General features: G+C 38.9%; 1 protein-coding gene across 22 annotated transcripts in view; it reads right to left on the bottom strand.

The window, feature by feature from the left end:
* Positions 1–15,402, bottom strand: part of LOC119721196 (titin-like) — a 210,720-nt gene that overhangs the window by 110,814 nt on the left and 84,504 nt on the right. For all 22 annotated transcript variants that reach the window (XM_038191122.1, XM_038191121.1, XM_038191102.1 and 19 more), the window contains 9 exons: positions 15,230–15,375; positions 14,541–14,682; positions 13,380–13,563; positions 12,648–12,751; positions 12,156–12,336; positions 11,037–11,194; positions 10,270–10,399; positions 9,276–9,569; positions 3,309–3,342 (listed from right to left, as the gene is read on the bottom strand). In XM_038191122.1, coding sequence (XP_038047050.1) covers positions 3,309–3,342; positions 9,276–9,569; positions 10,270–10,399; positions 11,037–11,194; positions 12,156–12,336; positions 12,648–12,751; positions 13,380–13,563; positions 14,541–14,682; positions 15,230–15,375 — 1,373 coding nt within the window. The remainder of the gene's footprint in view (positions 1–3,308; positions 3,343–9,275; positions 9,570–10,269; positions 10,400–11,036; positions 11,195–12,155; positions 12,337–12,647; positions 12,752–13,379; positions 13,564–14,540; positions 14,683–15,229; positions 15,376–15,402) is intronic.

Genomic DNA, 15,402 nt, shown 5'->3' with positions numbered 1-15,402 from the left:
TACGGCTCTAGGATAAATGTATTATAATTTCAACTACTGATGTAAAGCTTATTATTCCAAGATAAGTGATAAATGTGATATAGGAGGCCCAGCCCAAGGCAATGCTGCAGACGGCTTGCTCCCACAAAATGAAAGTTAAGGTCAACTGCTGCTGAATGAAAAGTCCAAAATACAATCCCAAAAGGCAGGAAAGATTTCAGGTTATTTGAAATACTTAAAAAATGTATATGTATGTGTAAACAGTGTGTACTTATCTCCGAATTCTAAAAAAAAAGAGAGTTCAAATCAGACAAATTTTGCTTTATATGCAGTTGCTGATATTTATTTACTAACATTTAAAAAAAAATGTAAATTAAAAAAAGTGTTGTTTTATCCACTTATTTTACAAATTTGTCAAAGTTAATCAACTAAAATTAGCTGACAAGCAGATTTATGCTTGAAAAATGGAGCAAAATAGGGCAAGAAAGAGGCACAGAATACAGGGGCGGATCAAGGTTTGCCGGATGAAACGGGGGGGGGGGGGGGAGGGGGGTTTGCTGCCAAGAGGGGGATTATGCAGGCATTTGCTGTATTTGTCTGCATGATTTTCTTATTTTTTGCAGTGCAAAAGGAGGGTCTAGATCCTCTAAACAACACCCCCCACGTCCCTTAGATAGATGCACCACTGGATATGATCTGGTAATGATGCAGACTGGCAAAAGGTCACCCAGCTTCTTCAGAAATTCTATCACAGATGACATTGCAGGTCTCCAATAAAAGCACCAGGCATTTTCGCTTGGATACGGAGTGTAATGAAGTTCACTGTACTGCAATAAATGTGAACTTTATTTACCTGTCCACTGAGTGATAATGAATTGAAATATGCAAACTTATCTTTCACGTTTTGAGTGGACGAAACATTGCTGCTGCGGCTTTTTATAAAACCCCAGGGTTAGAAATTCCTTCTGTCAAGATTCGTTGATTGCGACAAATGTACCCTCAAATCAAAGTAATGTCACATGTTTAACCTTTTTGGCGTGCTGAAGTGCTACGAGTGTGTCTGAATGTCTACTGCGATGTCAATAAAAGGTTAAGGGTAGAGAGTGATATTGAACCTTTTGGAAAGCTCTGGAGAGGGAGATGTCATGCCGATAGATTCATTGATTTCCACAAATGCACTCTCAAATTGAAATGAATGGGGAGCGTTTAACCTAAAGGTACTACAGCATGTCGAGGCAGAATACTGCATGTCTGACTGTATGTTACAATGTCTCTTGAAGGTCATAGTGAACAGTGGTATTGATCCTCTTGAAAAGCCCTTGATGAAGATGTCTTCTGAAGAGAATCACTGATCGACACGCAAGATTGTAAATCTGGAGTTTTACCTTTAGATACAGAATCAACAATCCTGGGAGAATACAGAGAGTACAGGACAAATTTGTGAAAGTAACACATTTTTGGGGAGTTAAGAGTTGGATTTAGCCTTTAACAAACTCCTGAAAGAGAGGTTACTGGACATGAAAAATTGTCGATTCACAAAAATCCGACCTGAAACTGAAGTAGAGCACCTTAGTTAAAAAACATCAAAATATGTTGCTAAAATGCAAATCTAAGTTGAAAGAACTGCATCTTTAGCTGAATCAATTAGATATTTTGCACAGAACCTACCTGAATTAACAAAACACAACGCACCGTTTTGATGGCACAATCTTAAAAATTAATCCCATACATCCTCCAAAATGAACCAGACACAGATTTTGAAGGTTTGAGGCTTTTTGGCAGTTAAGTGACCCCTTTGCTTTTAGGGGATACATCAATTGTGTAATGTTCAACCTCGATTTACCGCTTGTTAAATTTGAGCATTCTTTCTTTAATTGGGGTTTCTGATTTATAGAACTTTGGTTCCACTCGCATTTAGTTAAAGTTGTGTAGTTTCTTAGAATGCTCCTGTTTTTTTTAAAGAACGCTGGAGATGTGCAAGGCATGCCAAAGATTGATAGCATGCCATGGTTCATAATCAGCAAATCAACGCTCTGAATTGGCCACCTCTCCTCCCCATAATTTTCCCCTCGAGTAAGCCACTCAAATCCACCTGCCTCTCGCGACTTAGGAGTCCCGGAGATATTAATGGATCAAGGAGCAGGAGACAGAAACCTGTGAGGGTCTGAAATCCTTGTGAAGGACATTGATAATGGCCAATTTCCATGGAAATCGGAGAGGAGTCGGTGATCCCATGTGTGAAGTACTTGAGACAGAATTTTTTATTGATCAATTATTGAGAACCCGAGAAAAAAAGTACTTTTGTTGTACCATATAACAAAAGTAGCCTTAAGGCTGAGACTGTTGTACAGGCGTGAGTAAAACTTACATATGGGAATTCATTGCCAATTATATTGAAATAACAAAGAATATTCTCTGAGACACCTGCAATGCCTAAGGTCTATAGGAAATTTCGAAATTCTTTAATATATTTCAAATACAGGGATGCAAGGGGGTTCTTATATATTTTTCGAGAAATTTCGAGAACTTTGGCACCTATGTGTTTTCTGCAATTCTTATGAAAGTTTGAAATCCTGTGAATTCAGGACTTGTATGTATATCCCGACAATTTTCTTAAATAACCTCAAGAAAAAAAATTTCTTCAATCTACTTTGATCTCTTTATCTCATCTTCACATTTCACTTCTGTGAATATAGAGTAGCCTTTGATGAGAGTTTATTTTGTGAGTGATCCAAACTGCCGAGACACTAGCTTCATCCATAATTCTCACCATCATAATCTAATCATCGAATTTTAACAAAAATTAAGCCAGATATTCTTCATTCAAAATGTGAACTTGTATAGGTTTTCTGAGATACTCAAATACTTTTCTAACATTTGTTGTGAGACTGTAAAATACATTTTTTTCACTGGACATGTTTACATGTATTCAAACTGATGCTGACGTCTTGCTCTGTACGTATGCCTGTAGATTTTTTTATTTTATAACTCTTTATCTTTTATTGTCAATCATCTGGGCAAGGCAGTTGAAATTTATTTTTCACCTGTGTTTCCTCTTTTTTTGGGGGGGGGGGGGGGGTTATGTTGCTAATAAGCCTCTGTACTGATGACGTCACACTTTAGTTTACATGTGCGCTTTCTTATGGGAGCCTGGTGGGGCGATGGTTACGTAGCCCGATCAAGTAAAGTGTGACATCATCAGTACAGAGGTTGTTCTCTCTTCCCATCTGTCTGTTGTTAATGTTTTCTATCCTTTCAGATTTGTTTTATTATAAGTTCCTTCAGTTCTGAAATAAGACTACTAAAATGAAAAATAATTATAATCTTACCTGTCAGATTCTGTAGTAACAGTGACTACTGGACCTACAAAATAAAAATGGAAAACATTTTTTTATTTGAAGTGGACAGAAAAAAAGGCTCAGTTTAAAGGGCATTTTTTTTCATAAACAAATTTCATATACTAATTAATTTATATTTGACATAATTTAATATGTATATATGAAGACCTTGTTATATGATGAATGTTTGTCATTGGGCTTGTCAAAATAGACACACAGTTTGTTTACATGTTGATGTTCCCTCCACTCAACCACAATTTACACGTCACCGCTGTGACAAATTATTACACACACTGAAAAAAAGAAATAATTCCAATAATAAAAATGGGGACATGTCTGGAAATTAAACCAGCTGCCAAGAGTACTGAGTCCCAGACGGGATCCTTCCATACTTAGAAGCCGTCCAATCGAAAACAGAGTCAGCATGATCTGGTTGGTATGCGAGGAATGTCTAACATGTCTGGTATGGTGCAGCACCTTTTGGGGCTGTGTTGGCAGACTGTAGCACAGTGTACATTAGAGGATACGAGTGTTTTCCAAATCGTGGATTCTTTCCCAGTTTGGCTACGTCTCTTGTTCAAGAGTGTTTTTAAGCTTGTAGGTCAAAACCAAATGGTCAAAACCATATTACACGATATGATGCGTTTGAAGCAAAAAATAGATTTATATTGAGTCAGCGTCCCTAAATCAGTTGACTTGAAACCATCTCATGAAGAAAACCTGACGAAGCCACGGTTTGGAAAAAACCCAGCGTTTCTCAAGTCAAGAGGGATTAGGCGACTGAAATGTTAAAGGTTTTAGCGGGATGAGGCAGGGTTAAGCAATACCCGGTTTAGGCCCTCAAGACATCGGTTGAATGAGAAATAAACTAAGACGTATCTAGGGCCTCTGGGGATGCAAGAAGGCATCTGTACATATGTAAGGGACGAATGCAAAATTAAGCAAGCGGTAATTCAAGATAGAAAGCCCCAGGGTACCTCACAAAACAATGTAGAACCCCGTAAAACCTCGAAATAAACCTCGAGTTACCGCCTGTTAAATTTCGCATTAGCCCCTAATGAATGCACTGCACGCAACCTCACATTAGATTTGCAAGATCCGTGACTTGTAGCCTGACTGCCTAAAGATAAGCACGTATGCTCTGACTTATTGCATACTCCCTGAATGATATGCATAATATAAGATTTCGAGGACGACAATACTGAATGAATCACGAACCCCTTATCCATAAAGAAACCCAGTGATAACTACATTGAAAGTACATGTATGGCATTATGCTAAAATGATACTCGGCAAAATTTGATATTTTACATGAAATCGAAAAAATTATTTGGAGAACCACGATATTCAGATGCACAGGAAACAAAACAGTGCAGGTCAAATTTAGGCCTTCATTTTGATTAAAGAGACGTCGTCATAAACCTGAATCAATTTTGAATCAAAGGCCAGAAGTACACAAATTAACAAATGTGATTATAAAACAAGCACTGTTTGCAAGCAAAAAAAAATCACCAGTCGGCACTGCCTGCCTGCCATCAGAAGAAATCATCTGATCTTTCTGACGACGACAATGACATACAAGATTTCTAAGACAAGAGGCCTGGAAGATTCAGGGTGAAAGCTTGGCTGTATATCATTGGCTTCTTAATTGGAATGTCTGACGTGCTTTAGCAGATGTTACGCAGGGAGTCAGGGGCAGATTATCTTTCATGATATCCGACCACTTTGACTTTAAAATTCCAAGTACCGACGAGCATCAAACACCAAAACAATTTGCTTTTCTTGTGGATCTTTAAGCCTTTGAATGAAAACAGACAAGTATGTGATTGATATCACATATCATGTATGTGATTTATACTTCTTTTTTTTACTGGCTTATTTATTTGGTCATTATTGTACGATGGTCTTATCTATTCTTTATTATCCTTTATTCTTCATGTATTTCTTTTTTGCCAATTTTTTCCTTTGTTTGTTCACTTTATGTAGGATAATGAATTAGTTGTCAGTTTCGTTAATTCTCCAATCGGTCAATCTTTCATTTTGTTTGTTAATTTATTCATTACTGTTGAATTTGCGCATGATAATCTTTCATTACTACATGTACATTGTTTTGTAAGTATTTCGATCCGCTGATTCATCTGCTTATCTATATAATGGTCTTCAATTTTTACTTGTACTGCAGGCGCGGATCCAGAGGGGGGGTTTTGGGGTAAAAAAAACCCAGCTCTGTCAAAAAAAAAAAATTTCATACAAATTCCTAAAAAATAAGTCGGAACCCCCCCCCCCCCCCCCCCCCCTGCTGTGTCACCCAAAAAAAATTATACTGGATATAATGTCTGCCTGTTCAAAATACAGTACACCATTCTGAAATCTAGTGTTAATAATTGTCGGATTTGAACAGTGCCCCCTATTGAAATATGGTCCCCCCCCCCCAAGTTTTTGATTTTACGGAGGCCAAGTGTCCGGAGAAAAAAACCTGTGTACATTTTCAGATTTTTTTGCTGATGAAAACCCCCCCTGCTAAAATTCCTGGATCCGCCCCTGTACTGTTATGCACTGTTCTGATATTTTTGTTTTTGACTAGTTGCATGATTTATTTTCCCCACTGCAGTATCTATTTTGCTGATCTATCACTTAATATATTCATCCCATGTGTATTGTATCTATGTTTTCTCCGATTGTTAGTGTGTCACTCTGTTTGTTAAGTTATCTCCAGTCCACATAAGCCCTAGGCTTCGCAAGATGCCTCCATAATTGCCATTCAATTTATTGTTCTTTCTACCTTATTTTCCTTAGTAATATTAATGGTATCAATTGTTATTTCTCTTTGTTACACTATTTAATATGTTTTGGCATTATGGAAATATCTGTTGAATGAAATTGATGTAAGGGCAACTCTTACCAAAAAATGTATATACTTTTTTACCTAAAAAGACAAAAAAATTGAACTCAACAGGCACCATGACAAAAAATTGCTTCACTAGTTTTCCCTCTTGGGCAATTTGAAAGTTTCTAAAATATATGCATTGAAGCGTTTTAAAATGAACTTGTTTTAAAATGATTGTTTTGATGTTTGGTAATTAAATGTAACTACCCTGTGGTGTTCTTTATTAAAAAGCTCACGTTGCAATTATGGATCCGATTTAGAATTCTGCTTAAGTTATTTGATCCAAGGATGCCTTTGGCAATTTGGTAAATTGCTGCAGGACATGACATTATCAGAGACATTTGAAGAATTCAAAAAATCATTTAGAATGTTTGCTTACTGCATCTAATGACTGCAATTACATTCTTAATGCAAACTTTTAATTTTAGAAAGACTGTCATCATCTGTACAATATTTTAACCCAGCTATCCCAAATATATCCAAATTCAACATCTGTTTTTTGCATGATTTAGAGAGATAAAAAAAAAATCAAACAGTTATTCACCTGGGCTTAACATCTCAAATTGGTTGAAGTAAAAAAGAGTGTGTGATTGTTTTAGCTCACTCTACGGGATTTTAGATGCTGAAAAAAATTCCTGCCAAATATGCTTTAGTGGTTATAAAATCTGTCGATCTAAACACATATATGTTTTTGAGATAAACCGAAATTGCCTCAATGTTCACAGATGGTCAATGGTTAACAGTTTTCTTGCCACAGTTATTGCCTAATAAATTTTTGTTCAAGTAGTGCTGCGTAAAAGATATCTTTCACAAGAAACTGAGATGTTTACTTCAAAACACTGCTGCTGGTTTCTCCACATGTCAGCATGATAGAACATGACTAACATCCCACGCAACATTTCTCTGGCATGATTAGAATGTGCTAATGATAGAAACCATGCAACTAGCTGCCTTAAAAGTAAAGGTACACATGTATATCTTGAAGATTGAAAAAAAAATTATGCAAGTATTATTTTCATCACGAAAACTCTAATTTGAGAACTAATCTAGGGGTCATATCAGAAATATTATCTTGACAATTGATCACACCTCCCATGCAATCCCTTCCACATTATCATCAATACTGACGCATTTTCTAGCTATTTCAGGAATTCAGACAGATATGCATCATTTTGAGGGGCATACAATTTCAAGGGCAGGAATCGAAGAGGAAGATGTGACTGCGGACAGATAGGGGAATGCATGTAATTCAGTGAAGGCAAGGTCAATAGCATATGAGCCACCGTCCTTAACTGACAGTATGTCTTTTATAAATCAATGAACCACTGAAGGAGAAATCAATTCAGGGTAGAAACTTGGGGGCCATTTATGCGTTCTTATTTAATAAAGGTCATGTTACAGTGCTGTCTTTTTTTTTTCAAATTGAAACAAATTGACACAAGTTTCAGATTACATTACTGATATTATATCATAGCCAATAGCTCAAGTTACACAATTCAAAATACAAAAATTGGTTATGAAATTAATATGAAAATTATTCTTAATTTTGTAAGATAAAAATGGTCTAAGCTCAGCATATAAGACAAGGCGAGCCTAGTAAAGCTGGTACCAGAGGGAACAATATTCTACTCAATGGATTCAGAGGGGCTAGTCACTGGAAGTCATTTCATGCATCTGAGCTATGCAAAGGGCAACATTTAGCCCATTCGCCTTCATTTCGGGCTAATCCATTTGCTGTAATTTCAGGGCAATGTTTAATGTGGATAATCTTAACTTTTTAACATTTAAATATCTGCGATTTTTACTGTACATATATTGTATAGATATTTTTTTAATGATTTTTATATATATATATATTTTTTGTGCAGACATAGGTATGGCATGTATGCAGTGTTCTCCAACCTGTAAAAATAACCTGGTGCCCCGCCATGATTTCTGAGGCACCGCCATGCTTTCTGAGGCACCGCCATGTTTTTTGAGGCACCACCATGCTTTCTGAGGCACCCGCCATGCTTTAAAAGTTGCCGCCATGCTTCAAAAGTTGCAGCCATGCTTTAAAAAGCATACCCTCCAGGGCATATTTTGGCTAGAAACTCTGCAAAAAGCAGCAACATGCAACACTTGTCAAAATGACAAGCCTGCCCATTGTAGCAATCCATCAGGTCAAAAGTCTCAAGGCCAAACTGCCTCAGAGTCCCTGGTCACTGATGTATTAATAACAAATTATGCTCAGCCAGAAATTGCCTAAAAGCTGTTATCAAACGTAAATTACATGTTCATCTGCAAATAGCGCCCCCCAGCATAAAGAAATGTATATCTGCAAATAACGCCCCCTTGCATATAGCGCCCCCCCCCCTCCACTTTTTGACGGAGCACTGACCTTTAATTTTCAAAGTTGGAAAACACTGTGTATGGGAATTGAAGGCCTTCAGGTCACACTCACAGTTTTTAGGTTAACTTTTTTTCAATTCCAGACATATGCCTTTGGCTTTCATCCATGTTTTTTTTGTATTTTGTGATTTATGTTGTTGTTTTTTTATGCAGAATAAATAATAATAATCCTATGAGATAGCACTGCCCGACTCACAAGTGACAGTCAGTCAGTGAGTCGGTCGGCGAGATAGGTACAGAGAGGCCACTAGGCTGGCACTCTGGGTCCAGCAAAAATGCTTTGCTGAGCAAAATTAGGCAAGCAGGCAAAGGTTGCATCATGCTTATTTCTTGTACAGAGTCTTGGCTGATTACTAATAGTGGTTCTTAGCACAATTATGCGTAGCACATTGACATTTTCTTTGGAGTAGCAGCACAATTTTGTTTAAAAGTGCCCAATTTCATTGTGCTTTTAACTATAGGTTACCAATCAGCTTAGCATAAAAATGCTTTGTTTACCAAAAGCACTGTTTCGTTAAGCTTGCTTTATGATGATTTATGTTTCACAGAAAACCTTTTGTGGTACATGTAAGTTGGAGCACAGTTTAGCAAAAGTGCCCAATTTGATGGTGCTCTCCAACCAAAGTTGCAAATCAAACAAATATCAAAATCAAAGCAAATCAACACAAACATTAACTCACCTCCGATCTTGAGGACAGCAGAGCAAGTGGTCTCTCCATGTTTATTCTTGGCCTGGCACTGGTACGTCCCGGCGTCTTCATCGAAGACTTCGCCGATGATGAGGGAATGCTTGTCCTCTTCCTCCAGGATCTGAAACACCCCCTGGTTGACCAGCACGCCGTCCTTGTACCAGTCGACCTCTGGCTTGGGGTCGCCTCGGATGTAGCAGTCGAAGCGGACAATGTCGCCCTCGTAGGTGTTGCGGTCGCCGAATGCGCGGACGAAGCGTGGCGCCTTGCTCTCTTGACTCTCCGCTGCGGGTGAATAAATGGGTGAAGTGGAATGTTCATAATATTTTTTGCTTTTAAATTCAAGTTTAATTTTATTAAAGAATAAACGAAACTAATACAATTTTACCAAAGATGCAAGGCTCCAGTTGAGACTTAAGATGCAAGGATATGAGGATAATTGAGGAACCCCAGAAAAATATAGGCCAAGTTCAATACAGGAAATTCAATCATGCTGCACGACCTGTTTTGCTTTCCAAATTTCACGCAAAGACTTTAGGGAATATATTGTTTCAATGTACACATCAACAAAACAGGTCACAGTTCTTTATCGTGCGTGTTGGTTGTGGGCATGGAAAAAGCTACACAAGTGTCTTTCTTATTTACTGTACCGTCTAATGTAGAGTTTTTTTAAACCCTCTCTTATTTAAAATGCTATAAATGCAGTGCAGAGAAGTTTCTGCTTTCCTAGTGAAAGTTGGTGTTATGTGACTGAAACATCCAACATTTGTAAACAAGTATCCAATCTTGAGCTGCAGTGCAACAATGAGACACCTCACCGAAACACAAATGAAGTGATCGTCATTTTGAAAAAAACGCTGCCTCAAAACTGTGAACCTATCTGCAGTATCCCATAAGTGTGCAGTGGTCAACTGTCTGGAAATCATACACTTAAACATCCGCCTTTCCACAAAATATTCTGCTGTATTAGTTTTGTCTTCCTTACATCCAACATGCAGCTGTGCCACCGAGGTGCAATCTCCCGCATCGTTGCTCCCTTTGACGCTGTATGTCCCAGCATCCTCCAGTACCACCTCTGGGATGATGAGTACTTGGCTCAACCCTTGAGACGTTACCTGGGATTGGTCATCAAGAAAGAGGGCAATCACCGATTGGTCAAAACTAACTGCGATATGTGATGTCAACAAAAGTTTCAATGTCAAAACTGCTCCTACATATGGCTGCTTCAGCCAGAACTTGAAGAAACTCACAAGAATTATTATACTTGGTGATGTTTGTTAAACAAAACAAATTACCTAAAAACTGGCTCATACTTGGCAAAAAGGAAAATGTAAACAACAGTATCTGACTTACACTGCCAATTATCTAAACTTAAAACACATTTTATCACGCAAATTTTGCTACAAATGTTTTTGTGACGTCAATCTGCTCATTATTGGCATGGATGTAATGCATGAACCTGCCTCAAAAGAACACAAGAAACCAGGCACCAATTTCATGAGACCCCAACATTTCTGACTTCAGCTCACGTCTCCAGCTTCATAGTGTCAAGCTCCAAACTCAATGACTCAAGCTCAATATTGACAAATTGTCTGCTTCTGCAGCATCTAGTTCTACAACTTATCGTAGCCAACTTTTGGGAGTATTATTATTCGGTTTTAACATTAGTGCAAGTCAACCTGGAGCCAGCGACAAAGCAAGACACAAAACAAAGATTTAAGATATGATCACGCAGAAAAGTTTAACACCAACCTGAATATATTTGCTGGGTTGTATCTCGACACCGTTCTTGGACCAGATGACTTCTGGCTCTGGGTCGCCCGTAATCTGACAATGGAACTCCACTCTCTCTCCTTGCACTGCTGTCTGGTCAACCAAGGGCTCCACAAAGTCTGGAGGGGTCTTGGGAACTGATAAAAGGAAAAGGACTTTGATTTGTGGTTACTGGGGCGGCTTTAAACCATACCTGGGATGCTCCAAAACTTGTAATTCACACAATGAATTTACTTTTAGTGATACACTCAGAGCTTTAACCCATTTTTGTTAGGATGCAACCCCAATCCTGCAACATCCTCCAACTGCCTCCCTGTAAAAATTGCCTACAGCCTCAATCCAGCAAAATCTTCCGTTATTTCTTGCATGTGGTCCTTGGAGGAGTGACCACTGCCTCAATCCTGCAAAATCCTCAAGCAATAACTGTCAATATGTTGAGGCAGAGCCAGTGAAATCCTGGAGCAGTGCGGAGGATTTCAAGTATAATCTAGGCCTAAATTTATGCACGGCTGAGCATAAACAACACAAGGTCCGGCCTAAGACCTTGACACAGTGCATCCTCCAAAATGAACCACACAGTTTTTCCATATACCCTCAATCCTGCAAAATTCTTCATGTTGCAGAGAAGATTTTGAAGGATTTGGGAAGGTTAGGCTTAATAACAACAATGTGGTACTTATATAGTACTTTATCCTAAAGTCTTAGTGTTTCAAAATTGTTATCACTGTCCATCAGGCCATGAGACCAGTTTGGTGCAGCAACTCAACATCAGTGCAATCTGGTCTCTACCTTCACGGGTACCCATTTATACTCCTGTGCATGGACCGGCAATTGTAGTAAAGTGTCTTGCTCAAGAACACAAGCATCATGTTCCTCATCAAGGTTTGAACCCATGTTCCACTGCACATGAGAAGCGCACTGTAATCACTGGACCACCGCGCGGCCCTCCACAGTGCTTTTCAGAAAGCACGTGTAATGGGGACTCGCAAATGAAAGTGTCTTAGTCTATCCACCCAGCACGTTACTCACAGCCTGTAAAACATTATGAATTAAACAACATTAAATTTAAGTTTCTGTCATGCACAATCTTTAACTCACCATCAACACTGAGGACAGCAGAGGATGTGGATTGTCCAAACGTATTAGTCAGAGTCACCTTGTAGATTCCCGCATCGACTGGCCTGACGTTAATGATCATCAGACCAATCTTGTCTCCGTTTTTGACGTATCTCACACGAGACGTCTCAAACACTGGCTTGTCATCTCTGAACCACTTGATCTAATTTTTTTTTTATAAAGAAAAACATAAGCCAAGGTGAACAGTTGTTCTAAGGCGTTTGACCAGCACCAACTGATTTGCATATTGTAGCCTAGCCGCGTGAGGTCACTGTAAACACTTCGTAGAGTACGTGTGCATGCATAGCGCATGGCTACTGTTTTATGTTAGCAGCACGTCCATCGATCATCAGACACTGTCGTCAAACGCCTTGATAATGGCTAGGTCTATTCAGGTTGCAAAATACACTCCTCAAGTTCATCTTATATTCAGATATCCAAACCAAGAATAAGAACACTACATCAAGCCCTTACCTCTGGTTTGGGAGCACCTTTTATCATCCCTTCAAAAGTGATGACTTCGCCCTCTGTGGCAGCTATGCTCTCAAGCGGCTGCACAAAGTCTGGAGGTACTTTCTCTGCAATCACAAAGACCAAATTTTCACTCGATATCTACGGACACTGTCACAAGACGTTAAAGCTTCAACTCAGGACAAATCAGTACAAATCAATGAAATCAAAACTGTGCTTAGGGTCGGGACAACAGTGCTACAATCACCCAGGTTGATTTCATGCAGGTTAAAAAGGTCTTAAAATGAAGTGTTTTGATATTTAAATAACTGGTTAACCCTTCACCAATGTAATTTCATAAGCACTGTGTTCTCAGTGCTATCCAAAAACTTGTGAGAAAACAATTCACAAGCTTACTCAGGGAGGACTCGAACCCACAACCTCCTGCTTACTAGATGTCTTAATCACTCAGCTACCAAGCTTACCGGGTGGGTTGGTTGAGTTAAATTAATATTTCAATATTTGTGCGACATAATTTTGCTGATTATTTCTGGGGAGAGACACTTCTACTTGTTAGAAGATAGTGATTGGTTCAAATCCCACACGAGTAAGCCTGTGAATTTGTACTTGCAAGCTCATAGAGATCACTAAGTATACAGCCCTTTTAAACTAATGCCAGTTAAAAGAAATTTAACCCAATATTGAAATTTACATCTCCCTATCAAAAAATTCCAACACACAGGAATATTTACTCACCTTTGATGATAAGATGACACTCAGACCTAATAGCCCCGTGTGTGTTCTCAGCTTCACAGTAGTAAGTCCCGGCATCAGTGGTGGTAGATTTCTTGACAATCAAGGCGTACTTGTTACCAAGCTGCTGGAACTCGTATTCATCAGAGGACTCACGGATCGGACGATCCTTGAAGTACCAGGTCACCTGACAATACAACACATGAATGATGTAGCACCTTGAGCACCAAATACTGGTGGATACGCGCGCTTTATAAATACACGTTATTATTATTATTGTGAACAAATGACTCAACTTCAAAACACAGACATTTAATTTTTTTTTTTACTGGTTGCCAAAACCACACAATCAATGACAAAAATATCTTGATCTAATATGTTAACGCGATAGCTGGTTTCGATACATACGAATACCGATTGTCATCTATTGATCAATACCAGAATGACTTCCAATTGTTTTTAATTCTACTTTCATGAATTACTTGCATTTTTCTACTGAATGACATGTATTGGTCTATGTCAAAATGTCTTAATGGAACAGGAAGTTTCAACACAACAGTCATAACTGTCACTGAAAAGAAAATTCAAATTTATAAATCAATTTAAGATTGACATACAAACTTGGTGATTCAATTTTCAATGAGTTAATAGACCAAGCCCTGCCCAATGTTGTTTTGACCACATCACTGTGATTAACGTCAGACAAAAGTCTGACGCGCATGCACTTGCATATGACGAATGTGGTTGGAACACCAAGTGTGGTTAACATGATAATAATAATAATATGGTGCTATATCTATAGCGCTTTTGCCACAGGTTTCAAAGCGCTTCACAATTATACCCATTTATCACACAATGAGACCAGTTTTTGCAGCAGCTTGAGATCAGCGCATTCTGCTTTCTACCTTCACAGGTATCCATTAACACTCCTGGGTGGAGAGAAGCAATTGTAGTAAAGTGTCTTGCCCCAGAACACAAGCACCATGTTCCCCATCACGATTCAAACCCACGTACCACGGCACATGAGTTGAAAACCGTAACCATTGGACCACAGCGCCCCACATGTTGTTACCCACCCATGCAATAAGTGGGCCCTAATGGATCCGTCAATTGGACTTTGCCGCAGCTTTCTACAAAGACATGTCTGGAGCAGCACTGGCTAACCTTTGGCGGTGGACTGCCCACAATGACGACCTCCAGTCTTACTCGAGCACTCTCCACAACTTCTGTCTTCTTCTCGAGTGTCTCCACAAAGATGGGCTGACCCGAGACTTGGGGTCTGGACTCTAGCTGGACTACAGACACACTGTGTGTGGAAAGAGGGACAGCCAGCATGAAAAATGGAAACTTCCACAAACTTTGTTTCTTTGGATTCCCTGCTATAAGTTACTGATTTCAACACAATTGTTGACAAAGACCCCAAATGGTTAAAAAAAAAGGCCTTTATTCTGATACTCTCACAGTAAAAATCAAACTGCCTACAAATCACAAGTTACAATAAAGCCCGTGGAATCAGCAACCATCTTTGAGGTTTTTTTTGTCAATTCAAATCAGAAACAGTGAATGCACCAGAGGTCTACTCAGGTGCATCACTGTGAAATAAAACACACCTCCAGATGGTGGCAATATAAAGGATCTGTGTGGCTGACAATTAAATTTGTTTGAAATGTGCAAGTCAACCATCAAACAATTAAAAAGTTTTTCAAACTATCTCTAGACTATTTTCCTCACAGACTTGCAGAGTACAAAGCTCATAATACTTTGGTTAAGAAGGAGAAAAGTTCACTTGTAAACATAAACTGTGTTTAATTTTGATACACATTTTTGGAGTAAACATGATCAGTATTTCTTACTGTGAAGCCGGCTGCTCAGCTACATTGATGTGGACAGCATTGGACTCCACTCCAGCCGCATTCTCAGCCACCACCTTGTAGGTGCCAGAATCCTCAGGCTGTGCATCTTTGATAACCAGGGAGTAAATCTCCTTGTGCCTCTTAATCTGCGAAAAAACCACCAGTATGGAGAC

Source organism: Patiria miniata, unplaced genomic scaffold (genome assembly GCF_015706575.1).
Source record: "Patiria miniata isolate m_02_andy unplaced genomic scaffold, ASM1570657v1 HiC_scaffold_13, whole genome shotgun sequence".
Classification (NCBI taxonomy): Eukaryota; Metazoa; Echinodermata; class Asteroidea; order Valvatida; family Asterinidae; genus Patiria; species Patiria miniata.
Note: the sequence above shows the minus strand (reverse complement) of the source record. Positions and strands in the feature narration are given on the sequence as shown.